The 27,769-nt window shown below is 40.3% G+C and overlaps 2 protein-coding genes across 3 annotated transcripts in view; one reads left to right on the forward strand and one right to left on the reverse strand.

The window, feature by feature from the left end:
* The window catches only part of sacs (sacsin molecular chaperone), a 28,667-nt gene extending 13,709 nt beyond the window's left edge, over window positions 1-14,958 (forward strand). The window contains exon 10 of the mRNA XM_061972655.1: window positions 2,001-14,958. Coding sequence (XP_061828639.1) covers window positions 2,001-13,552 — 11,552 coding nt within the window. The 3' untranslated portion in view covers window positions 13,553-14,958. The remainder of the gene's footprint in view (window positions 1-2,000) is intronic.
* A 7,733-nt stretch (window positions 14,959-22,691) lies between these two features.
* The window catches only part of sgcg (sarcoglycan, gamma), a 27,277-nt gene continuing 22,199 nt past the window's right edge, over window positions 22,692-27,769 (reverse strand). For both annotated transcript variants that reach the window (XM_061972657.1, XM_061972656.1), the window contains exon 8: window positions 22,692-23,486. In XM_061972657.1, coding sequence (XP_061828641.1) covers window positions 23,319-23,486 — 168 coding nt within the window. In that variant the 3' untranslated portion in view covers window positions 22,692-23,318. The remainder of the gene's footprint in view (window positions 23,487-27,769) is intronic.

The raw sequence follows: 27,769 nt of genomic DNA on the forward strand, positions 1-27,769 counted from the left end.
TGCAGCCAGATGATAACACAGTGACATATTGTTATTGTTGTCATATCATTATAAAGTATTGTTTCCTAATATCGTATACATACACATTTGAAATGAATGCCAATTGTGCTTATCTTTTCTTATTTCATTTGTATGAAAAGGACAAGATAATGAAAAAAATGATTAAAAAAAGTATTTTAGTGGCCGTCTTTCTTTTCAACAGTGTATACTAGGGTCATGTCTACATATATGAATTTAGAGATGGAATCTGTAATTTTTCAGTGTCTATGGGACTGTTTGTCATATACAGTGTCTTTGGACAACAACTCTCTTAGGCTCGTTTAGTGTGTATTTCTTTGTATCACTTTGTGGTTTTGAGGTAACGTTAGTATTTTGTCACACTTAAAAACTGTCTCTAATGTTTTTCATGCCTTGTCTTTAAGTGATAGAAAATAATAGAACGACTGTTGTTTTGCAGATTAGCCTACCAATGTTTGGTCAGGGTCTGACTTTTTTAATCCAAACAAAAAAGTTTGTCGTTCCTCTTTTTGGCAACAATTCCTCTTTGGAGTTTGTTGGTTTAGCTTCTGTTGTGCCTTCCAGTCTCTGTTACATTGTTGACGTACATGTTCCTGTTGGGTATCGGTGTAAAGTTCATTCACGTAACATAAAAATGCTGCTGCAAAGTATCAGTGTTGCTGCAGTTTCATTAGCTTCAACCCCAGACATTAAAATTACGATATAATCTGATGTATAGTTTTATTATTACGTACTATGATATGTTTCGCAATATCGCACAGCAAAAAAAAGAAATCGAACGGTACCTTTTAAAAGTACAGAATTAGGTACCCATCCCTACCTGAGCCTAAATGTTTTCTTGTACATCGTCTCTGTCAAACGAAAACACTTGACACTTTTTTTGGTTTGCATTTACTGTGTGTTGCATTTTGCTTGATGCATTACTAAAAACAACTGGATAGTTTGGATTGTCTAAAATCTAGTGCAGGGGTGTCAAATGTACGGCCCGCGGCTGGATCAGGCCCGCGAACAGGTTTATTCAGCCTGCGAGATGAGTTTGCTCAGTATACAAATGAGCTGAAATTTTTGAATGAAATAAACTGCTGTTCTAAATATGCCCACCAGATGTCGCTATAGCAATTCATTGTATCAATTGCACAAGAGCGTGGATGACTTCATTTGGAGTGGAGCTACAGTATGTCCCTGTTAAGAGAGGAGAATAAAGGCAACACGTACATACTTACGCTGCTTAATAGTAATAGTAATGATTCAAAATGTGGATTGTTACGTTCATGCCTTCATTGTCAAATACGTTGTTGGTAAAGTAACCCGTGACATTTCTACCCCCCCAAAAATGCTTTTGAAAATCTGTTCATTTCGTGTTGTACTTACGACTGCAAGGGGACACATTTTCTGTGGGGAACATAAATATGCTAAAATAATATGTATCCCCTTCTAACTTCATGTGTGACTGAAGAAATTAGTTCAAATTCACACGTCTTTTTGTAGATGGTGCTACATATTTACAGAATAAACCACATTATATTAGTACATCAGTTGAGGAAATCAGTAAATTACATTAATAACATTCTGTAATTTGATTTTGATATTATTATTCATTCCATCTTCTGATAGATTAAAAATTAACAGCAATTTAGAATTCTGACAGACTCCATTTGACTGATAAACATCACATCATTTATTCAGAAAGTATGAATAACGACAAATGTAGATAGACTACTATTTAACTGCAACATGTAAGTGTTAAAAAAAACCTTGATTCGTACATTTTCAGAATGTGCTTGGTCTATTTTTAAACAAAGAAAACAATTTGAGGTTGTCTTTATTTTTAAGTTATGCCATGATTTTACCTTGGGAATGGATTAGCCTCCATGTGGCCAGTGAGCTAAAATGAGTTTGACACCCCTGGTCTAGTGGATGCATTAATAATATGCATGACATTAAAGATGTTCTTTGTCTATTTTTTTATTTCATTTGAACAGGAAGACCATGTACTCAGCTACAAACGTTGAACCCTGATCGCTCCGCTCGTCTCATCAAGGAGATCCTTTCAACAGTTTGGCCAAACAGAGACTTTATTACCCAGTGGGAACCTGGAAACCATGAGCTGAAACATCCAACAATTTCTTGGTTAAAGATGATTTGGAAGCACCTCTACATACATTTTGCCGATGACCTAAGTACCTTTGATGACATGCCTTTGATTCCATTTGTTCCACTGGAGGAGAGCGTGGAAAGAGTTCTGCTTCTACGGCTCAAATTTCCATCCCCTATCATCATTGTAGATGAAGAGGAAACACCACTCTCGGAAGGCCTTCTAGAAGTTATGGAAAAACTTGGTGCAGTGGTAATGAAAAAGCAAGATCCATGCTTGCAACATCCACAGCTCAAAAATTACATCCATCCCTGCTGTCCTGGAATGTTGCTGCAAATTATGGATAGACTGTCAACACAGCGTTTAGCCAGCCAAGTCTCATCTTTCTCCGTCAAAGAGAGGATTACGCTCCGAAACTTCCTATCTGGATTGTCTGATGTTACAGAGAAGGAAAAGCATACTCTGCTTGAGCTATCCATCTTTGAGAAAGTTGGGACCTGTAGTGAAGGCACCTCAGCTTTTACGTCACTCAGAGGGGCTAGAGCTTTACATCACAGAGCCAAGTACCCACCGGATGTAAAAATATCTCTTTGCCTGGTGGGCTCCCGTGATGAAGAGTCCATTCGCCTCATCAAGAAACTAAAAATTCCGCAAGTGAAAACAACAGAGTGTCTGAGAATGATCATCCAGGACATTGAGAGTGGATTCTACAATACAGTGGAGATAACCAAAATATTGCTTTGGGCCCTTAAACATTTAGCATTCCTAAAAAATGAAAACTCCTCTGTTATTGGATGGCTTTCTGCCCTTAAATTTATTCAAATGCCTTGTGGAAAGTTGCTGAAAGCCTCAGAACTTTTTGATCCAGATCTAGAGATTCTACAAAATTTGTTCTATCAAGAAGAGGAAACCAGGTTTCCCACAAGTACATTTACCTCATCCCCTGATATTCTGCATTCACTGAGACAGCTGGGGCTAAGAAATGAAGTACAGCTCAGTGAGAAAGATATTATTCGAGTGGCAAAGAAGATAGAGGAATTACAAAGCACCCCTGAGCCCGAGTGGGATTTCATAATAAAAAAGTCAAAAACACTTCTGCAGATCCTCAACAGACAAACCAGGCTGGTGAAATCAACAGATGCTCAGGCATCTTTGCGAAAACTAAAATGGGTACCTGTCTGCAAAGACAGGCCTCCGACCTATCCTAAATCCCTTGCATGGGTTGGAGATACTCTTCATATTTCCTCTCTGTCTCAGATGTGCGACATATCTCATGCAGTTCTTGTAGGATCTTCAGTAGCCCTTGTTGAACACACATCTGCTGGTATGAAGAAAGCACTGAAACTGACTGTCGAGCCACAAGTGGATCAGGTACTGCAGCACTTGAAAGCTGTCAATGACTGGCATAAATCTCAAGCCTTCACTACAGAGGATTGGTATCAATTCCAGCAGATCCTGTTTGAGATATATGGCTTCATGCAAGCTCATCTCGAGGATGCCAGAGAAGCAATGACATCACTACCCTTTGATTGGGTGTGGACAGGAAAGACATTCTCGTCTCCTTGCCAAACAGTGGTAAAACCGCTGTCAAATTTAGACCTGCAGCCTTACCTCTACTCCCTCCCCAAAACCATGAGAAAGTTTCACAAGCTTTTCAAGTTTTGTGGCTCACTCGAAGAGGTTTGCGCAAGCCACGTGCTGAATGTCATCAGCACCATCCAGCAAAGAAGTCAAGGTGAGATCACCAAGGAAGAAAGTAAACATGATATCTTGCTTTTGATCAACATCCTGAGGTGGCTTTATAACAATCAAATACAAGTTGAGACCAACATGCATGTGCCAATTCTTTGCTACAAGGATCCAAGCAAATTAGCAATGAGGCCCATTCATGAATGCACATACTGTGACATCAAAGTGGACGACTTAAATGACTTACTTGATGATGCATCGGAGCCAATCATATTAATCCACGATGATATCCCCATGAAAACAGCAGAGTGGCTAAAAGTGCCATGTCTGAGCACAAGGCTGATCAACCCAGAGAATCTTGGCTTTGAACAGTCAGGCCAACGTGAACCTCTGACAGTTCGAATAAAGAACATTCTGGAGGAATACCCATCTGTGGCGGACATTTTCAAAGAGCTGCTCCAAAATGCAGATGATGCAAGTGCAACAGAGTGTAGTTTTCTTATTGATATGAGAAAAAACACTGACATCCGAGAGAACCTCCTCGACCCTGGCATGATAGTGTGTCATGGGCCCTCCTTATGGTCTTACAACAGCTCAGTATTCACAGACACAGACTTCCTGAACATCACTAGATTAGGCGGATCAGTGAAGAGATGTGAGGCAGACAAAGTCGGGAAGTTTGGTTTGGGCTTTAACTCAGTTTATCACATCACTGATATCCCTATTATAATGAGCAGAGAGTTCATGATCATGTTTGATCCAAATATCAATCACATCAGCAAGCACATCAGAGACCAGTCTAATCCAGGCATCAAAATCAACTGGAGCAAACAGCAGAAGCGCTTAAGAAAATTTCCAAACCAGTTCAAACCATTCATTAACGTCTTCAACTGTCAGCTTCCTCTTGCTCAAGATTTACCATACAAATACAACGGAACATTGTTCAGGCTGCCTTTCAGAACAGAGCAGGAGGCCTCGGTAAGTGAAATTAGTAGCTTGTACTACAACACCACGGATATCTACTCTCTTGTTGATGAGTTCAGCATATGTGGCCATCGGTTCATCCTGTTTACACAACATGTAGGAAGTATGGTCCTAAAATACCTCAAATTTGAGGAACCAAATCCTGCTGGAGCTCAAGATGTTGTCACCATTAACAAAAGTGTGTGGTCAACCAAAGCCTCATATGGACCATTGAGTATCCTAAAATCTGCAGCTAAGGTTATGAAGAAAGTAGCAAACACTCACAAAGTACCCTCAGATATTCCTAAATCTGGCTGCATTATTCGTGTTACTGTGGAGGAATTCCATAATGTCTTCAAGCGCATTGTTGATCTTCACTCCCCGTTGTTCAGAGGTTCAGAGGAAGATCCTAACCAGTACTTTGAAATGGCTGCAAAAGGGATTCAGACAAGAAGATTAACAGATGAAATTCCCCAGAAGGCAGTGGAGGTCACCAACTGGCTAATATGTTCGTGCATGGATGGAAATGAAGCTCTCAAATTTTCCCTCAACGACAGTGGAAAAAGGCTGGGACTTGTGCCATGTGGGGGAATAGCTGTTCTGCTTACAGAAGAGGAGAACCGTAAATGGACAGTTAGGTCAAATGCCACCCCAATTGGAGAGGTGTTCTGCTATCTACCTCTCAGAATAAAAACAGGTCTACCAGTCCACATTAATGGCTGCTTTGCTGTAACTTCCAATCGCAAAGAGATCTGGAAGACTGACACCAAAGGGAGATGGAATGCTGTGTTCATGAGACACGTAATTGTTCAGGCCTATCTAGCAGCACTTACAATGCTTCGCCTCATGGCTGAAAGTGGAGAACTCCTTGACTACAACTACTATGTGGCATGGCCCGATCCAAGTCAGGTGCATGATGACTTCACATTAGTCAGTCAAGGGGTCTACCAAGAAATAGCCAAAGGAGGTGATGGGGAGCAGGCAAAGGTTTTCTCTGATGGCAAAACCTGGGTTTCAATCAAATTTGTCAGATTTCTCGATGATACCCTACTCTGTAAACCAAACATTGGTCCAGCTTCTTTCCAAATTTTCTTGAAATATCTGAGAAAGAGTGGCTCACAAAACCTTTGTGCTGTTGAACTTCCTGACTGGGTGAAGGAGGGATTTGAAGATGCTGGATGTAAGAGAGCCTTGATGGAAAATACCCTGACAGAGAGGGAGTTTTTTGCAGATGTCTTTTTCCCTCATATCGAGGAAATTGACAAAGAGCTTCGAGATCCCTTAATGCAGTATGTTTTGAATGATAAAATGGAAGAACTTGCATCAGTGCTTAGAGTAACTCCTTGCATCCCTTGCTCTGGTCTCAACAAGGAGCTGGTTTTACCCTCCCGACTAATTCACCCGGATGGCAGAGTTGCCAAACTGTACAACAATGATGATGGAAGATTTCCCGAGGGAAGCACTAAAGACTACCTAAATCCGGTATGCTTAGTCAAGCTCATGCAGTTGGGTATGGTGAAGGACGATCTGTCTTGGGAAGATCTGATTGAACGCACTGAATCAGTTGCTGTTTTGAATGAAAGTGATCACACAGCTGCATGCTTTCGCAGCAGCATATTGCTCAGCCTTATCGATGAGAAACTAAAAATGAAAGACCCTGGAACACCTAAGCTCATAGAGAAACTACAAAACATCAAATTCCTACCATTTCTAACAAGACCTGCAGGGTTTTCACTGCCATGGCAAGGGAATAACTTTCCCCCAACGACAATGTTCTCTTCAAAAGAGCTCTTCACAATCGAACATCAGGACATTGTATGTCTGATGAAGACAGTGTTGAATGAGAATTCCCCATCTTTTAAAGGATGTGGTGCAATGTCATTGGCTGTGAAAGACTGTCTGGGTTTAATAAAGAAGCCCTCAGTTGAGCTAGTGATCAGTCAACTCAAGAAGCTATCTCAGTCATTTGATGGTGTAACGCTCTATCAAGAAAACATAACAAATGCCTGTTACAAGCATCTACATGAGGAGATGCTTCAGTGCCAGACTGCAAAAGAGCAAATAACTGTAGAATTGAAAACATTTAACTCAATTTTGGTGGAGAACACATATGTGAATCCTTCCAAAGTTGCATTCCATCTGAATTTTGATGCAGCCCCACATCTTTATCAGCTCCCTAACAAATACAGAAACAGCTGTCGGGAGCTTTTTGAAACTGTTGGAACACAGCCGAGTTTCACAGTCAATGACTTCTCAGCAGTACTTGAAGTTATGAAGCAAGAATGTGGGCGAAGGGCTCTCTCCGAAGAGAACTTCCAGTTGTGCCGCAGAATTATAAGCGAAGGGATATGGAGTTTAATACGCGATAAAACTCAAGAATTCTGCCAAGCAAATTATGGTACCATTCTTCTACCTGACTGTAATCTGACTCTGCAGCCATCAAAGTCTCTGTGCTACAATGACTGTCCTTGGATCAAAGTCAGGGACAGCTCTGTCAAGTACTGCCACGGGGATATTCCAAGAGAAGTTGCCTTGAAACTAGGAGCTATCCCCAAGCGTCACAAAGCCTTGGAGAGGTACGCGTCAAATGTATGTTTCATTGCACCTGGAAGTGAGTTTGGCCAAAAAGAAAAGCTTACAAGTAGAATAAAAAGCATTCTGGATGCTTACCCATCAGAAAAAGAGATGCTGAAAGAGCTGCTTCAAAATGCAGATGATGCCAAAGCTACCGAAATCTACTTTGTCTTTGACCCCAGGACACACCCCACAGACAGAATATTTGACGACAAATGGATTCAGATGCAAGGTCCTGCACTTTGTGTTTATAACAACCAGCCTTTCACTGAGGATGACATCAGAGGTATACAAAATCTTGGAAGAGGAACAAAAGAGGCAAATCCAGGAAAGACGGGTCAGTATGGCATTGGATTCAACTCTGTCTACCACATCACAGATTGCCCCTCCTTCATCTCAAACAATGATATTTTGTGCATCTTTGACCCACACGCACATTATGCACCTGGGGCAACATCTGTGAGTCCCGGAAGAATGTTTAGAGATTTAGATTCTGACTTCCGAACGCAATTTTCAGATGTTCTTAATCTATACTTAGGAGCTCATTTTAAATTGGAACGCAGCACAATGTTCCGATTCCCCATCCGCTCTACAGATATGGCAAAGACATCAGAAATCAGCTCCATTCCAGCATCAGACAGAATGGTGCAAAACCTCCTTGAAAAGCTCAAACATGATGGGGCAGAGCTCCTGATGTTCCTCAACCATATGGAGAAAATCTCCATCTGTGAAGTTAACAATTCGACAGGAGAACTAAAAGTGCTTTACTCTGTAACAGCTAAAATAACAGATTCTGATCGCTTAAAACGCAAACAGTTTCACTCCTCCGTCATTGACAGCGTAACCAAAAAGAAGCAGCTCACAGCTATTCCAGTCCAACAGATAACCTACACTTTAGACATAGAGGACACAGAAGGCAACTTGACCACATGGATGATCTGTAATCGTTCCGGCTTCCCTAACATGGAACTTGTCTCCAAAAGTGTCATCTCAGCACACAAGAATGAGGATATAACACTATTTCCACGTGGAGGGGTGGCAGCATGTGTCAGCCACAACTACAAAAAACCGCACAGAGCGTTTTGCTTTCTGCCACTATCACTGGAAACCGGCCTTCCTTTTCATGTAAATGGCCATTTTGCCCTCGACTCTGCCCGAAGAAACTTGTGGAGAGATGACAATGGAGTTGGTGTGAGGAGTGACTGGAACAATAATTTGATGATGTCGCTGATAGCGCCTGCTTGTGTGGAACTTCTTACTCAGATTAAAAAACGCTACTTCCCAGGTCCTGATCCAACAATGACTGTGCTGCAAGGAACTCCCCTTCATACTGCAAAAGACCTCTTGAAAAAGTTCTTGTTTTTCTTCCCAGTGAACAGGATTGATATCCAGCCAGATTGGTACTGCCTGGTCAAAGCCGTATACAGTTGTATCTATACAGACCTGAAGCGCCTTCTGCCCGTAGTTAGAACATCACAGATGGACAACTCTGATATGCACTCAGTCATTTACATCTCATGGGCTAGTACATCCACTGCTACCAAGGGCCGAGCCTTTTTTGACAATCTGCTACAAGATGAACTCCAGAACCTGAAAAAAACAGACTACAATATCACGTCCAGAAAGTCTGTGGCTGAGAATGTTTACAGGCTGAAGACCTTGCTTCTGGATATTGGTTTTAACCTGGTTTACAGTTGCGATGAGACTGCCAATCTTTACTTATGTTTGGTGGATGCAGGAATACCACTTAGTTATGTGACTCCAGCGGAAGTCCGCAACTTTCTTTCCACTTTCTCATCACCGGACTCTGCTTGCCATGTTGGAAAGCTTCCTTGTCGCCTCCCACAATCCAACTACAAACATCTTCATAACCTGAAGCTTGTTGTTGACTACTGCTTTAAGGATATTGAAGCCGATGAAACCATATTTGAAGGCTTGCCCTTGTTGCTCACAATGGACAATACCCTTCAGGTGTTTGACACCAAGAAACAAAAATTTCTAACATCCCATCATGAACTGATCCCTTCCAGAAAAGAAATGTTCATGAATACAATGTATCTCAAATACAACAGCATCATGTTTGAGGCAGAACTAGCAAAAGTTTTTGACATCAGCAGCTTTGGTGACCTACTGGGATCCGTTCTTCCAAGGGAGTATCGAACAAAGATTCCTGTTAAGTGGAGAGACACGTTTGGAAGCGAATCCTGGCTTAAGGGTGTGTGGAACTTCATCAGTGAGAGTGTTGCATTCAAGGAGGATCAACAGGATGCCAAACCATGTTTTGACACCGTGCTTGACATCCTTAAAGAATGGGCCTTGCTGCCGGGTATCAAATTCATGGCGAGAGAAAAGCTAGTTGTCCCCGAGTATGATATGCTTCTACCATTGAGTTGTTTAAACATCGCCATATTTCCCCATGGCCAAAATGACAAAATCTTCCACACCCTAATGAAAGCAGGGTGCATCCAAATAGCTGTGAACAAAATCAGTTCAAAAGAAAACCCAATCATGCCTTGTCTGTCACAGCATACTGCAAACATTGAAAGTCCACCAAGTATTCTGAAAGTTCTTGAGTACATGATACAGACGTCTGCGTTCAAGGCGACAAGCCTCACTGATAAGGACTTTGAGGCCCTTCTGTTGTATTTCACCTGCAACCTGGCTAGCCTCACACAGCAGCATGTACACAGCCTAAAACTCCTGCCATGCTTTAAGTCTGTTAGTGGGCGATACATCAGCATTTCAAGTTATGGGTCCACTTATGTGCTTGCAAAAAACATCCCCACTGCCGACATTGACAAATGGGCACACGCGACCTCTTTTGCCTTTCTTGCTGACAATCCACAGTTGAGAGAACTGTACACTTTCCTCGGCTGCACAGCAATTGATGACATTGAAATCTATCTCCATCACCTACTGCCAAAATTTGAAAGTCTTTCCTACCATGCTAAATCTGAGCACATTGTCTATTTGAAGGAGAGACTGTTGTCAATGGAAGAGTCATGTGAGATGAGGGATCTTCTGTTTGAGAAATTAGAAGGACTGATGTTCATCTATGACTATTCAAACAGACTCAGGCCTGCCAAGTTTTTCTACGACGAAACAGTGAAGGTGTTTGAAGTCATGCTTCCCAGAAAGTCATTCATACCAAGTGATTTTTTCAGGAAGGTGGAGCAAGTGTCAAAACCCAAGAACGGAACATTGTCGCTCTCCTCGTGGATAGCTTTTCTACGAAAAACTGGCCTCAAGCATGAAGTGTCGCAGCAGCATATTCTTCAGTTTGCAAAAGAGGTCAGCATCAAGTCACAAACGGAGAGCTGGACCAAAGACAAAGTGCAAAACATCATTGATGTCCTCTTAAATCATATTTTCAAGGAAAGGGTAGACCTTTTTCAAGGCTCTTTTCTCAAAGAGCTCTCAATGATACCATTCATTTGCCCTGAGAGAGCCCCAAAAGAGCTAATCAAGCTTCATTCACAGTACCAAGAAATGAGCGGAACACTTCCCTTGATTCGTTTCAGTGGCTCTCAAGTAAACCCCAAATTCAAGCAAACAGATGTAATTCACTTACTCTGGACAGCTTGTCCAATCTTGCCCGAAAAAGCAACCCCTTCAAGCATTAAGGAGCAGGAGGGGACAACGCTCGCTGGACAAGAACAGCTAGATGAAGTGCTGAGCATATTAGGTGTCAACTTGGACCCATTGTTGGAAAAAGTCATTAGTAACTGCAAGAATGTCTGCAACATATCCAATCTGGATGATGAAATGGTCAAAACCAGGAACAAAGTCTTGAGGTCCACCTACGAATTCTTAAATGCGGATAAAAGAGATTTCCGCTACCAGCTTCGCGGGGTTGCTTTTGTCATGGTGGAAGATGGCTGGAAGCTGCTGAAACCCGAAGAAGTCGTAATTAATTTAGACAATGAATCTGACTTCAAACCCTACTTGTACAAATTACCACTGGACCTCGGTACCTTCCATCAGCTATTTAAACTTTTGGGGACCGAGGATGTTGTGTCAACCAAGCAGTATGTCGAGGTTCTCTGGCGCATTTACAGAAGTTCTGAAGGCAAGCAGCTTGACCCTAATGAGATGAGAACTGTAAAAAGGGCAGTGTCCGGATTGTTCAAGTCAATTCACAATGATCCAGTAGAAATGCGCAAAGATCTTGACAGTCTCAGAGATTTGACCTTTTATCTGCCGAGTCATGACGGACGACTAGCCAAATCCAACAGTCTGGTCTATGATGACGCCCCGCACTACAAGAGTAGAATTCAGGGTAACGTTGGTGTCCAGATGCTTGTGGACATGAGCCAGTGTTACCTGGGCAAAGATCACACTTTCCATACCAAGCTGATCATGCTGCTTCCACAGAATCTAAGGCCAAAACTGCTGAGTAGCATCCTTGAAGAGCAGTTGGATGAAGACTCTCCAAAAATGTGCCAGTTCGGAGCACTGTGTTCTCTCCAAGGCCGTCTGCAGCTGTTGCTCTCCTCTGAACAGTTCATCACGGGACTGATCCGAATCATGAAACATGAGAACGACAATGCATACCTCGTGAACGAGGATAAAGCCATACGGCTGTGCAAAGCACTTTGCGAAGGACTGAAGGTATCTTGTTTTGAGAAACTCCAGACAACCTTAAGAGTAAAAGGATGTAGCCCCATCTCGCACAGTCGCAGTGAAACACTCGCCTTCCTTAAGAGGTACGGAACGGCTGTCATCCACCTCTACATCCAGCATTCAGACAGCAAAGACATCAACTTCCTTTTATCTTTGGCCATGACGTTGAAATCCGCTACAGACAATTTGATCTCTGACACGTCTTATCTTATCGCCATGTTGGGCTGCAATGACATCTACAGAATCACAGAGAAGCTGGACAACCTAGGTGTGAAGTACGACTCCACTGAACCTTCCAAACTTGAGCTACCCCTTCCTGGAACGCCAATTCCAGCTGAGATACACCACACGCTCCTCATGGACCCATTGAATGTGTTCTACCCTGGAGAGTATGTGGGTTATCTTGTCGACTCAGAAGGGGGAGACATCTATGGATCCTATCAGCCCACATACACCTATGCAATCATTGTTCAGGAGGTGGAGCGAGAAGAGGATGAAAATGTGACTTTCCTCGGAAAATGCTTTCAAATTGACATTGGTTACAGCGAATACAAAATAGTCAGCTCCCTCGACTTGTACAAGTTCTCCAGACAAGATGAAAGTGCAAACCTGCGGGAGACCAGCGCACCGTCAACCCCTACAAGTCCAGAATGTCGTCCATCAGCCCAGCAGATGATGCCTCCTCTGTTTTCGAGTAAGGACAACCAGAGACCTACCTCCCAAAAACAGTCCCCCAAAAAGATCAAGCTCAACACTTTGCCTGAGATCTTGAAAGAGGTTACGTCAGTAGTAGAGCAGGCATGGAAGCTTGCTGACACGGAGAGAAAGAAAATTCTGCGGCGATTGTATCTCAAGTGGCACCCGGACAAAAACGCAGAAAATCTTGACATTGCAACCGAAGTCTTCAAGCATTTACAGAATGAGATCAACAGAATGGAAAAGCAGTCTTTGGCTGACCAGCAAAATACAGACCGAGCTTCCAGGAGACCTTACTCGACGTCCTCCGCTCGCTACCAGTCAGAGAAGTTCTCCTTTCAAAGGTTTTATTCATCATGGAACCAGGAGGCCACCAGCCACAAGTCAGAGAGGCAGCACTTCAAGGCACCTCACACAAGCTATGCAGGTTCTTCGCACACTCATCGCTTCTTTGTGCCACCTACTTTCAAGACAGTAGGAAACCCCGTAGAAGCCCGTAGATGGCTCAGGCAAGCCAGAGCCAACTACTCGGCTGCTCGCAACGACCTCCACAAAAACGCCAACGAATGGGTCTGCTTCAAATGCTACCTGGCCACAAAGCTCGCTCTCATCGCTGCCGACTACGCTGTAAGAGGAAAGTCGGACAAGGATGTGAAGCCTACGGCCCTGGCGCAGAAGGTGGAGGAGTACAACACTCACTTAGCGGGGCTTGCCAGTGACGTCCAGATCCTGGAGGGTTACGGCGTGGACAGTCTGAGAACACGCTACCCTGATCTTCTGCCATTTCCGCAGATCCCCAATGATAGATTCACATCGGAGGTGGCCATGAGAGTCATGGAATGTACCGCCAGGATTATTATCAAGCTTGAAAATTTTGTCCAGCACAAAATATAACTTCTTTTTATGACAACTGTGTGCTAACTCCAAGTATCTAGCTGGCAGTTGATGCCACGGTCCTGGGAAGAAATTAGGACACCCTTGATTGATATTTGAGAGTGGGATGTGGTCAAAATGCTTTGGAAGACATGCTAGCCTACATGTAGCACAGATAAAATTGAAGTTTTAGAATCATTGGACAAATTCTCAATGACTTACGGACATTAAGTTCCAGCCATGTATTGCTTGATGGAGGCCATGTTTTTCAGAAACGAGTCTACCAAATCCTGGTTATTTGACATTTCAAGTCAATCTGGCTGAGTGTCATATGTTGCGCTTAAATAACAGCGCCACCAAGGTGTGGATTTAGAGGTGCATTCTTTGTCAACTTTTATGTACAGCGTTTCAGGAGTAGAAGAGTTACAACTTGTGGTGTCCTCAATTTTTATGACTTTATAAAAGCACTTGCGGATGGTCAATTCATTTGTTAAAAATGTGAAGAAAAAAGTGTGTATACTGTACATAATTGCCTCAGCAATATGTTTAATTTACCAAAGTCTTTGACCTTGATTTAGTTTTTTAATGCTGCTCTTTACATATTTTTTTATAAAATGTATATTTTCTTGCTACAAAAACAGAGGAATGTATGTAGCCGGAAAAAACAGGTAACGTGTAAATGTCAACTTTTGTCATGCATTGCCTCCTCTTTGCAAATTATCAGTGTTTTTTTATTGTTCCTGTTATAAGTTGGACATTGTATGCAACCTAGTCTTTTATTGTTTATGGATTAAGCACTTTTTTGAATTATTATCATCATACTATTGCACTTGACTCTACAGCATTTTTCAACACTGTCAAATGAATGATTTTTGCTTAATGTCTTTTTTGTTTCATTTAATGTTTGTTAAATACTTTTGTGACCATCAGTCATCTTTAAAGCTTATTTGGACTAATGTTTACACAGAGCAGGAAAACATGCAGAAGCGGCGTTACAAAAAACAATTATTTACATAACTTACTGATCAAAGAATTATCAGTAGGTTTGAATGAAACATGTTATTTATACATTGGAACTAAGTTTTCAGCTTTAGGGAATTTAAACATGTGCAGTTTTACCAACTTTTTAATTAAATGGTTATGAACTTGCTTGCTAAAAAAATAGCAGTCTCTCATGCAGCATAACAATCTAGCTCCTATTTTTTGTTGTTCATATACAATTATTTTTTATTGCAATTAGGCTTGGTCATAGCGTGCAAAGACCCTCAGACATCCGTCTAAAATAAATGCTGCAAAAGTCATTGTGTACATTTTGTAGCACTCCATGTCACCGTGGTAACGTAATGGAATAGTTGCAAACGGTCACGTAAATGTAAAGGTTTCATATACATTTTTTTAATGTGGTCCTTGAGTGGAAAATGTTTGGACACACATGTTGTACTTATACAATATTTAATTTTTTACAGTTTTTGTTTGAGGATTATGTAGCAGAGATTTATCAAATCATTGAAACTCTACACAAACGTAAAGTTCTATTCTTGAAAAGCATGTCTAGTTATGCTATAGAGGGTTTTTTTTTAACATTGATGCTATTTAAAAATACATTAATTTAATTATAATACACAATATTTTATACAACCTTTCTGTGTTTAACATGTTTAGTAAATATACAATAATGAGGAGTCATTCAAATATTTAATTTCAATAATTATAATTTCTAACTACAGTAATACTATTTCAATGTGTTAGTTTTTAATAAATGTTTGAATATAAAACACAGACTATTACTTTTTCAAAATAATTAGTCATTCAAAAATATACTTTCAATAATTGATTACAATGTCTAAATACAGTAATACTATTTACATTTGGTAGATTTTCATGAATATGTGTACAGCATTAATGATATACCAGTAGTATTCGATCAATTTAACAAATATGGCCCTTTGCTTGGTAACTAGTCTTTCTTAGTTAGGAATGTTACTTTCAAAAATAAGTTGTAGTGACTTTGCTCGAATCTGTATACCGGTAATCAAATCAAAATGATTGTGTAACCCTACTTGCATTCACTAGAGGGCGCCAAAGAACGCAGAAACCTGAACTACACACAAAGTTGGCTCTTCCAGTGACTCCATGACGTGAAACACAAAGACTCCACATGTCGCAAAAGAGGGTTGAGTCCGCCACGGTCAAGTGTATTTCTTTGTATAATTGGACATTATAAAACATGAAATCCCAACCTTTACATTGGATGATTATAGTTTGTTGGAGCCAAATTTCCTTATTTGTTAATATTGTTTTTATTTTCACCTTCATTGCCCATTCGTTTTTGCTGACTTTATGTACTCTGGACCTAGACGTTGAGTCCACGACATACATGGCGGACAATAATGGGGCTGCGAATCTTTGGGCGTCCCACGATTCGATTCAATATCGATTCTTGGGGTCACAGTTCGATTCAAAATCGATTTTTTTCGATTCAAAATCGATAAAAGTTTTTTTTTAGATTCAACGCGATTCTCGATTCCAAAACGATATTTTCCCGATTCAAAACAATTCTCTATTCATTCAATACATAGGATTTCATCAGGATCGACCCCAGATCTGCTGACATGCAAGCAGAGTAGTAGATTTTTGTAAAAAGCTTTTATAATTGTAAAGGACAATATTTTATCAACTGATTGCAATAATGTAAATTTGTTTTAACAATTAAATGAACCAAAAATATGATTTATTTTATCTTTGTGAAAATATTGGACACAGTGTGTTGTCAAGATTATGAGATGCGACGCAAGTGTAAGCCACTGTGACACTATTGTTCTTTATTTTTTTTATAAATGTCTAATGATAATGTCAATGAGGGATTTTTAATCACTGCTATGTTGAAATTGTAACTAATATTGATACTACAGATGTCCGATATTATCGGCCGATAAATGCGTTAAAATGTAATATCAGAAATTATCGGTATCGTTTTTTTTTATTATCGGTATCTGTTTTTTTTATTAAATCAACATAAAAAACACAAGATACACTTACAATTAGTGCACCAACCCAAAAAATCCCCCTCCCCCATTTACACTCATTCACACAAAAGGGTTGTTTCTTTCTGTTATTAATATTCTGGTTCCTACATTATATATCAATATATATCAATACAGTCTGCAAGGGATACAGTCCGTAAGCACACATGATTGTGCGTGCTGCTGGTCCACTAATAGTACTACCTTTAACAGTTAATTTTACTCATTTTCATTAATTACTAGTTTCTATGTAACTGTTTTTATATTGTTTTACTTTCTTTTTTATTCAAGAAAATGTTTGTAATTTATTTATCTTATTTTATTATTTTTTTTAAAAAAGGACCTTATCTTCACCATACCTGGTTGTCCAAATTAGGCATAATAATGTGTTAATTCCACGACTGCATATATCGGTATCCGTTGATATCAGTATCGGTAATTAAAGAGTTGGACAATATCGGATATCGGCAAAAAGCCATTATCGACATCCCTAATTGATACTGTTGTTGATGATAATCATTTTTATTTCACTACTTTTGGTTTGTTCTGTGTCGTGTTTGTGTCTCCTCTCAATTGCTCTGTTTATTGCAGTTCTGAGTGTTGCTTGGTCGGGTTTGGTTTTGGAATTGGATTGCATTGTTATGGTATTGCTGTGTATTGTTTTGTTGGATTGATTAATAAAAAAATAAAAATAAAAATAATAATAATAATACAAAAATCGATTTTTTAAAAATGAGAATCGATTCTGAATCGCATAACGTGAGAATCGCGATTCCAATTCGAATCGATTTTTTCCCCACACCCCTATGATACAGTCTACTTTGCCAGGTCCAAATGCATTCGCTGTTTTCCTCGACGGCCAGGTAATACAAAGCACACGCTACCTTTTTTTTTATCACATCCACGGGAGCTCGCATTCTCGTTGTCTCTCCTTCGACAAATGGACAAAGTTTTTCGCTAAGTGGCATCACAGCTGACCCGGCCGGACATTCGAAAGTTCTCTTGCCGTCTGAGAAATGTTTTATCCCAAATAGTTGCAATCGCTTTCTTTAAGGTATTCATGTGTGATTTCCACAAGCGTCTATACATGTAGAGGAAGGAGAAACACGGGCATGTCTGGATGACTCGCCTTCATATTTCCAGTGGTTAGCTCCGAGCTTTATTGTGAAGCTGGCTGTGGCGCGTTCTTTTCAACGTCACTTCCTGTGTGGGCGACGTCTTTCTGACGTCACTTCCTCTCCGAACTCACTTTGTAAACGATCAATGAGTCCATACAAAGCTAAATGCCGGAGATTCAAGAAATACACGGCGCAGATACCCGTGTCAAAAAATTGTCCGAGGAGGGGAGCCTTAAACGATAGTTTAGTGTGGCTGAAACGGGGCTTAGGCTAAACAATTATTCGTTTAGGGGGTTAAACGACTTAGTGTAGACATGGCCAAGACACACAGTGGACACTTCATTAGGGACAGAAAGTAGTCAGACTGCATGTCTCAACCCGTGTTCAACGCGCAGTGTGTGCACCTGGAGCGCACCTGTCTGACGAAGTTCAGCCTAAATCCTGGCTGTTTTGCCTCGCTTGGACCAGGAGACGGGAGGACAGCGGACGGAGGACGCCGCGCTGATCCCAGCCGTTCGAACAACAGCCGCGGCCCTCGCTTTTGGAGCGACAGCTGAGGTGTTCGAAGTTTTGTACTCTTCTCGAAGAAAATGCCGGGCCGGCATCAAGTAAAGTAAAGGTATGTAGTGCGCTACAAAGGTTTATATATGGCCATATAACAGAGTGTGATTGATTAATTGATTGATTTAAACTTGTATTAGTTAATTGCACAGTACAGTACATATTCCGTACAATTGACCACTAAATGGTAACACCCGAATAAGTCTGGGTCCACGTTAATCAATTCATGGTACAAATATACAGGACTGTCTCAGAAAATTAGAATATTGTGATAAAGTCCTTTATTTTCTGTAATGCAATTAAAAAAAAAAAGAAAAAAAAAGTCATACATTCGGGATTCATTACACATCAACTGAAATATTGCAAGCCTTTTATTATTTTAATATTGCTGATTATGGCTTACAGCTTAAGAAAACTCAAAAATCCCATCTCAAAAAAATGTGAATATTTCCTCAGACCAAGTTAAAAAAAAAAGATTTATAACAGCAAAACAAAATCAAACATTTGAAAATGTCAATTAATGCACTCAGTACTTGGTTGGGAATCCTTTTACACGGATTACTGCATCAATGCGGCGTGGCATGGAGGCAATCAGCCTGTGGCATTGCTGAGGTGTTATGGATGCCCAGGATGCTTCAATAGCAGCCTTTAGCTCATTTGCATTATTGGGTCTGGTGTCTTTCAGCTTCTTCTTCACAATACCCCACACATTCTCTATGGGGTTCAGGTCAGGGGAGTTGGCATGCCAATCGAGGACAGTAATGCCATGGTCAGTACACCAGTTACTGGTGGTTTTGGCACTGCTGGATCATGCTGGAAAATGAAATAATCATCTCCATAGAGCTTTTCAACAGATGGAAGCATGTAGTGCACTAAAATCTCTTGGTACACAGCTGCATTGACTCTGGACTTGATGAAACACAATGGACCAACACCAGCAGCTGACATGGCTCCCCAAACCATTGCTGACTGTGGGAACTTCACACTGGATTTCAAGCAACTTGGATTTTGCTCCTCTCCAGACTCTAGCGCATTGACTTCCAAATGAAATACAAAACTTGCTTTTGTCTGAAAACAGGACTCTGGACCACTCTGCAACTGTCCAGTGCTTCTTTTCCATAGCCCAAGTCAGACGCTTCTAGATATTTTAGAGCACTACATGCTTCCATCTGTTAAAAAGCTCTATGGAGATGATGCTTTCATTTTCCAGCATGATCTGGCACTGTGACCACCAGTAACTGGTGTACTGACCATGGCATTACTGTCCTCGATTGGCCTGCCAACTCCCCATACATAGAGAATGTGTGGGGTATTGTGAAGAAGAAGCTGAAAGACACCAGACCCAATAATGCAAATGAGCTAAAGGCTGCTTTTGAAGTATCCTGGGCATCCATAACACCTCAGCAATGCCACAAGCTGATTGCCTCCATGCCACGCCACATTGATGCAGTAATCCATGCAAAAGGATTCCCAACCAAGTACTGAGTGCATTAATTGACATTTTAAAATGTTTGATTTTGTTTTGCTGTTATAAATCTTTTTTTTTTTTTTACTTGGTCTGAGGAAATATTCTAATTTTTCGAGATGGGATTTTTGAGTTTTCTTAAGCTGTATGCCATAACAATAATATTAAAATAATAAAAGGCTTGCAATATTTCAGTTTGTGTAATGAATCCAGAATGTATGACATTTTAGTTTTTTTAATTGCAGTACAGAAAATAAAGAACTTTATCACAATATTCTAATTTTCTGAGACAGTCCTGTATACTATCAGCATAATACAGTCATCACACAAGTTAATCATCAGAGTATATACATTGAATTATTTACATTATTTACAATCCTGGGGGTGGGATGTGGAGGGGGTTGGAGGGGGGGGGGGGGGGGGGTTAGGTTTGGTTGATATCAGCACTTCAGTCATCAACAATTATATCATCTGAGAAATAGACATTGTAACAGTGTAGGTCTGACTTGGTAGGATATGTACAGGAGCAGTGAACATAGTGAGCTCAGGAAGCATAAGAACAAGTATATACATTTGATTATGTACATTTGATTATATACAATGGTGGTTCATATTCATTATTATTTAACTCGTTCGTGGGTATTTTCTATGCGGTTTTGTGCATGATTGCAACACGTTCGTGGGTACATTTCAAATACAAGGTGGTGATTCATAATTCCTTGTGCAAGCCCGTTCATGGGTGAGGCTTTGGTTCGACCAAATGCAAATGAATAACTGCGGTTTTGATGTTTGGTGTTTTGACTGACATTAACAAGGTTACCATATATTTGATCTGATTTTGAATTGTGGGTTGTGTATAATCATGGATCCTGGAAATGTCAAACATGATGCTGACCCTGAGGTAAAAAGAAGTTCAGCGCAAATGCAGTTATTGTTGATACTGAAATTGCTACTCACATACTGATCACTTACTTCTCTGACTGGAAACGGTTGAAGAGGTCAGTTGCCTGGATCCTGAAAATAAGGAGGATTCTACTGGAGATGAGTCAAAAGAGAAAACTACTAAGTGATGACAAAATGGATCAGGAAATGATGCGCAAGCTGCACTGGGAAACCAAACTCTAACACCAGACAATCTTTCAAGAGCAAAGATTCTCAGAGGAACTTGCTTTATTGAAATCTGGAAAGAGTAACGTGAAGAAAGAAGTCCAATATATCTCGGACCTATCCTGGAAATGCTGGTTAAGAGAATACTTACCTTTGCTACAGGAGCGGCAGAGTTGGAGCAAACAGAGAAGAAGTCTCGTCCCAAATGACATTGTACTGATTGCAGACACTACCGCTCCGTGGGACTCCTGGTTGCTTGGAAGAGTCATAGAGACTTATACGGATAAAAAAAGATTGGTGCGTTCTGCTAAAGTCAAAACTAAAACCAGCACACTGGACAGACCAGTTACAAAGCTGTGCTTGCTGCAAGAAGCTGAAGTATAAAAAAAGCCTCAAAGATGATTATTATTTGTTTATGGCTCCATTGTTATTATTATTTTGAATTGTTCATGGCATCCTGGCCTTCTCAATTGGGGGTCGGAGTGTTGGAGTGAAATTTCCTTATTTGTTTATTTTGTTTTCTGTAATGGATTGCTGGCCTCTGTTCATGCTGAATTTCCTTTTGGGCAGATTGCTCCACCCACTTCCTCTTGAGAAGCAGGAAGTGTTGACAGGGATGGGACCGTTGCCATGGTGCGGTTGCCATGGTGCGGTAGCCATGGTAACCTCATTTAATTGGGTTCAGTTGGGAGCACTCGGGGGCAATTGCATGGAGGACACAAACAGTTTTGTGCGGGCCGTGCGTGGTCAGGTCTCGCTGCTGTGACAATGTTCCATTCAAGGTCAGCATACATTATGTTCTAGAGCAGGGGTCACCAACCTTTTTGAAACCAAGAGCTACTTCTTGGGTACTGATTAATGCGAAGGGCTACCAGTTTGATACACAATTAAATAAATTGCCAGAAATCGCCAATTTGCTCAATTTACCTTTAACTCTATGTTATTATTAATAATTAATGATATTTATCTTTCTGGAAACACTGATCATCTTAATGATTTCTCACAATAAATATATATAGAAACAGATAAATATCAATATGCAACACTTTATTTTTATATTTTCTCGAAGTGCACATTTTTCAAATTGAACATTTTCAAATGATCACTTCTAAGACTTTCTTGGGAAATCACAACATCCCATTTTAACTAGCCAGCCACTAACATTTTTTTTAACAAATCATGAATTACTTTGCACCATGTTTGTACAAATAATAACTCATGTAAAATACAAAAGTCAACTCTCAAATTTTTAAATAAATCATGTCACACTTTGAACTGGACACCAAATCTGTTATCTGTTTCTTTGTCAGTTAGTGAAGACTAAGTCTTTAAGATATTTTCTTGGATTTTCAAATTCTATTTGAGTTTTGTCTCTCTTAGAATTAAAAATGTCAAGCAAAGCGAGACCAGCTTGCTAGTAAATAGATACAATTTAAAAAATAGAGGCAGCTCACTGGTAAGTGCTGCTATTTGAGCTATTTTTAGAACAGGCCAGCGGGCTACTCATCTGGTCCTTACGGGCTACCTGGTGCCCGCGGGCACTGCGTTGGTGACCCCTGTTCTAGAGCCTACATTTGATTTCATTTTGATAGCTTAAAATAAACAGATTGTCATATCCAAACATATTTCCACAGTACAGGACATTGAATCATTTGCACGCATCAAACTAGTCAACACAGTCGCCCTCAGTATCAGCTTAAAGGTAAAGGCTGTACATAGTTGCTGTATTAACCGTTACTGTCATTAACAGCAATATTTATCTGCTTTCTCCTTTTCTCTCTCATGTTTTAATGAAGTTGTCTTATTAAATGTTTTATAAATTACAATCAGTAATGTTCTAATGTTGTATTTTACGTTTGTGAAAATGATTGGCGACAGATGCACTGTAGAAGAATAGCACATACTTTATTGAACCAGCAAATAATCAATAATTACAGTATGATGCACAACAGCCTAAAAGTAGATCAATAAAATACCGTAACAACAAAGTGAGAGCCCAATAATTTCAAGTGTGCTTCCCACTGGCCACAACATGAGGTACACCTGCACCATAACTGATCCATTACATGGTAAAAATGTGCCTTGTTGAAAAAAGAATAATGTTTAATACTTATTACTGTATTGACACGAATATGCAAGTTATTTCCCTGAAGAAAAAGTCTAAAAAAGAAGGGTCATCACATACTTGGGTCAATTTATTAGTGCTTTTTGATCTAATTGTATGTTGCAGGTGTGCCTCGTGAGCTTTTACACAATTTATATAAACAATTATTCTCATTTCCAAGTGAAACATGCTACACATGATAAATCACGACTACTTACAGTATATATTCATGTATTGCACCACAAGACTATATTGCATAGGATGTAAGCTGTTAAAGCAGCTCCTCATTGCCCAGCCATGACATCACCAGTGTGGAAGGAGGTCCTCCAGCAAGCACTCCCCCTGCTGGTGGGAGGTCCAATCACGCATACGAAGTTCAAAAACAAAACAAAAGACCACCGAACAAATCTTAGCAATCCTGGTTGTCGCTGCAAGTGGACGTGACGCCCGCCTTGGACAGGAAGAGTTTTCCGCTGGGACAGACGCAAACTTCATAAAGACCCTGAGCGTTGCCTGAAACGCCTCCTTGGCTTTGGGGCAGGCTGGGCATGCGCACCGTCTCCGCGTCCAACACCAACTGTACAGCAGGAAGAACAATTTACAAGTATGGACTTTTAAAGGGGAACTGCACTTTTTGGGGGGGAATTTTGAGGCAAGAACATTTGTCTTTTTTTTTTATTATTCGATTGTAAAGATAAGGAAAACGCTGGGAAGATGCAGCTAATGGGAGTCACCGTTGTAGCCTTCAAAGCCCTCTAAAACAACTTCAAAACCCTCCATCAACGTTGTATATACTCACTGCAAGTCTATATATAATGTAGTAACAGACACGTTCATAACAATATGTAATATGTACACTATTTACCCTATTTTGATCATTTTAATCATTGCCGGAACTATTTATTTGGCGCATTTATTTCCATTTCCATAGCAAAGCACATCTGACTTCCGGCAACAAATGTATGGTCCGACTTTTGGAATCAAACGCAAGTGTTTGTTAATCATGGCAGATTCTGTAACAAACGAAGACGACTATTTTTGGACAAATAAGGATTCACAACCTTTTATTTATTTTTTATCTGAATTTATGAAGGATGAATTACTGAAGCAAGTACGAAGGAAAAGTGAGACGTTGGAGCAGACAGGACCCGAGAGAGTGAGGAGAAAGTGAATCGATGCTGCAAAATGTGGAACATGAAGCCAAGGTATTTCAACACAAATGGAGTGCTTATCCATAATTTCCCAAACAGACAACTGTCCATCGAGTGAGTCACTTTATATTGATCATGATACACGCAGCACGTCGTGCGTGTGATTACAACTACCGTATTTTCCGCACTATAAGGCGCACCTAAAAACCACAAATTTTCTCAAAAGCTGACAGTGCGCCTTATAACCCGGTGCGCTTTATATATGGATAAATATTAAGATTCATTTTCATAAAGTTTCGGTCTCGCAACTTCGGTAAACAGCCGCCATCTTTTTTCCCGGTAGAACAGGAAGCGCTTCTTCTTCTACGCAAGCAACCGCCAAGGTAAGCACCCGCCCCCATAGAACAGGAAGCGCTTCTTCTTCTACTGTAAGCAACCACCCGCCCGCGAAGCAGAAGAAAAAGCGCGCGGATATTATCATTTCCTTTGTGTGTTTACATCTGTAAAGACCACAAAATGGCTCCTACAAAGCGACAGGGATCCGGTTCATGAAAAGACGCAATCTCTCCATCCGCACACGGATTACTATTTCACAGCAACTGATATTCCTGTGAACCGCACTGTGGATACAACGGGAGCACGTACGGTGAATATTCGCACCACAGGGAATGAGAAGTCATCCTTCACTGTGGTTCTAGCTTGCCATGCTAATGGCCAGAAACTTCCACCCATGGTGATATTCAAAAGGAAGACCTTGCCAAAAGAGACCTTTCCAGCCGGCGTCATCATAAAAGCTAACTCGAAGGGATGGATGAAGAAAAGATGAGCGAGTGGTTAAGGTAAGTTTAAGTTTACGCGAAGAGGCCGGGTGGCTTTTTTCACGCAGCTTCGTCCATGTTGATATACGATTCCATGCGCGCCCACATCACGCTGGTTTTAATATATTATTAAAGTTTGACTGACCTATTTGACTGTTTTTTTTGACATTCCTTTAGCGCAGTTAGATGCGGCTTACAACACGGGGCGACTTATAGGTGGACAAAGTTTTGAAATATGCCGTTCATTGAAGGCGCGGCTTATAACCCAGGGCGCCTTATGGTGCGGAAAATACGGTACAGTACAAACACTGTGTGGCTAGCTGTGTACAAACAAAACATGAACTGTGGGCTTCATACTTTACAGACACTGTAATAAGATTGTTCATGGTTGTCAGTCAGTACAGATTGGTGTCCTATCGCAGTGTTGTTCATTACAAACTCAAACGCGTTTTGTGTTGAAGTAGAAGCTAGCTTATCTCTTGCTATAGTTAGCATTCATGGCTAATACCGAAGTACGCCAATGTATTACTAAGCTAGAAAAAGAGTTCCTCAGTGTTCGCTCTTAGAACAATGTTGCTACAGTTTGGTTATTATACAGGTTATGGAACGTAAATTATGTATTGTTGATAGGGATGTCCGATAATGGCTTTTTGCCGATATCCGATATTGTCCAACTCTTAATTACCGATACCGATATCAACCGATACCAGAGGTGGGACCAAGTCATTGTTTTGCAAGTCACAAGTAAGTCTCAAGTCTTTGCCCTCAAGTCCGAGTCAAGTCCCGAGTCAAGACAGGCAAGCCCCGAGTCAAGTCCAAAGTCAAGACTGGAAAGTCTCAAGTCAAGTCCTAAGTCCTGCATTTTGAGTTTCGAGTCCTTTCAAGTCCTTTTAACCACAGACTAATATATTAACACAGATTGTGTATGCTTTTCAAACGCTGTATTTATTTATTAAAACAAGTGCATTTTAAATTGCAGGAAAGAAAATTGTGCTGACATTGCACTTTATAATAGCACTATTAACCAGTCATTTTAAACATTAACTCATTCCTTTACAGAACAAACACATTGAAAAATAAAGTGCAAATGTACTTATTTGTACAAAAGTGTTAACATTGAAAAAACATGACATATACGTGAACATAACAAAAAAGTTGTACTTTTTATGTCAGGGCCCTATGCTGCATTGCATTTGCAAAAGACCAAATTAGCCAAGAGTCTGTCAGTCATTTGTGCACGATGGGGGCGTAGTATGATGCCACCATGGCTGAAAACTCGCTCCACTGGAGCACTGGAGGCAGGCACTGCCAAGACTCTTATGGCCACTCGGAACAGTGAAGGAAGAGTCTTCATGTTCAATGCCCAGAACAAAAGGGGGGAGAGAGTTTGTTTGGGTTGGTGCACTACTTGTAAGTGTATCTTGTGTTTTTTATGTTGATTTAATAAAAAAGAAAAAGAAAAAAAATATATATATATTTCTTGTGCGGCCCGATACCAATCGATCCACGGACCAGTACCGGGCCGCGGCCCGGTGGTTGGGGACCACTGAGGTAAACAACCAACAGTATGTCAGAAAGCTAGCTAAAACGGTACACATATTCATAATATAGTATACATTTTAACTGACCTTTATTTTACTATTTTTGTCTTTTTTTAGGTGGCTAAAATACGCGGTGCTGCTGACCGCCGTCTAACGTTACGTGTGATATATTGACTAACGTAACCCTGCTTAAAAAAATCACTGAAAAAAAAGTATGAATAAGGTAGTGAACTGCAACAGATTCCCGTGTTTGCAATAACGTTAAAACATTAGCAGTGAGTTTACAGCCTCACTGATTTAACTACACAGCAAATAAAAGTCACGTTACTTAGCCAATAAACGTTATCTTACATTCAAAACTTACCGTTCTTTGTGCAACTTCAAATGCCGGACGAAGTTGGAAGTTGTTGCCTCTCCATCAGTAATTTTCGAACCGCATAGTGTTGCATACTGCAAACCGTTTTGTGTTGACCACCTCGTAATTTTTATACCCAAACGAAATTATTTTAGGTATCATTTTTTGTTCACTGGCGTGTGGTTTGGACATGTCTTCTTCGTTGGTTGTCCTGCAATTTGATTGGATGAATGCTGTGTGATGAAAACAAAGTAGATCTAATTTGATTGGCTGTTGTACTGACAGCACACCAGCTGACACACGCAACGCTGATAGACAAGTACACAATGAAAAATACGGAGCGCTCCCGAATAACTTTTTCATCTTTGGGTTTTGGGGAAAGTAGCAAGTCATGTCAATTCAAAAGGATCAAGTCCAAGTGAAGTCACAAGTCATTGATGTTAAAGTCTAAGTCGAGTTGCAAGTCTTTTTACATTTTGTCAAGTCGAGTCTAAAGTCATCAAATTCATGACTCGAGTCTGACTCGAGTCCAAGTCATGTGACTCGAGTCCACACCTCTGACCGATACCGATATATACAGTCGTGGAATTAACACATTATTATGCCTAATTTGGACAACCAGGTATGGTGAAGATAAGGTCCTTTAAAAAAAAAAAAAAAAAAAAAAAGATAAATGAATTAAAAACATTTTCTTGAATAAAAAAGAAAGTAAAACAATACAAAAACAGTTACATAGAAACTAGTAATTAATGAAAATGAGTAAAATTAACTGTTAAAGATTAATATTATTAGTGGACCAGCAGCACGCACAATCATGTGTGCTTACGGACTGTATCCCTGCAGACTGTATTGATATATATTGATATATAATGTAGGAACCAGAATATTAATAACAGAAAGAAACAACCCTTTTGTGTGAATGAGTGTAAATGGGGGAGGGAGTTTTTTTGGGTTGGTGTACTAATTGTAAGTGTATCTTGTGTTTTTTGTGTTGA

This window comes from Nerophis lumbriciformis, linkage group LG17 (genome assembly GCF_033978685.3).
Source record: "Nerophis lumbriciformis linkage group LG17, RoL_Nlum_v2.1, whole genome shotgun sequence".
NCBI lineage: Eukaryota > Metazoa > Chordata > Actinopteri > Syngnathiformes > Syngnathidae > Nerophis > Nerophis lumbriciformis.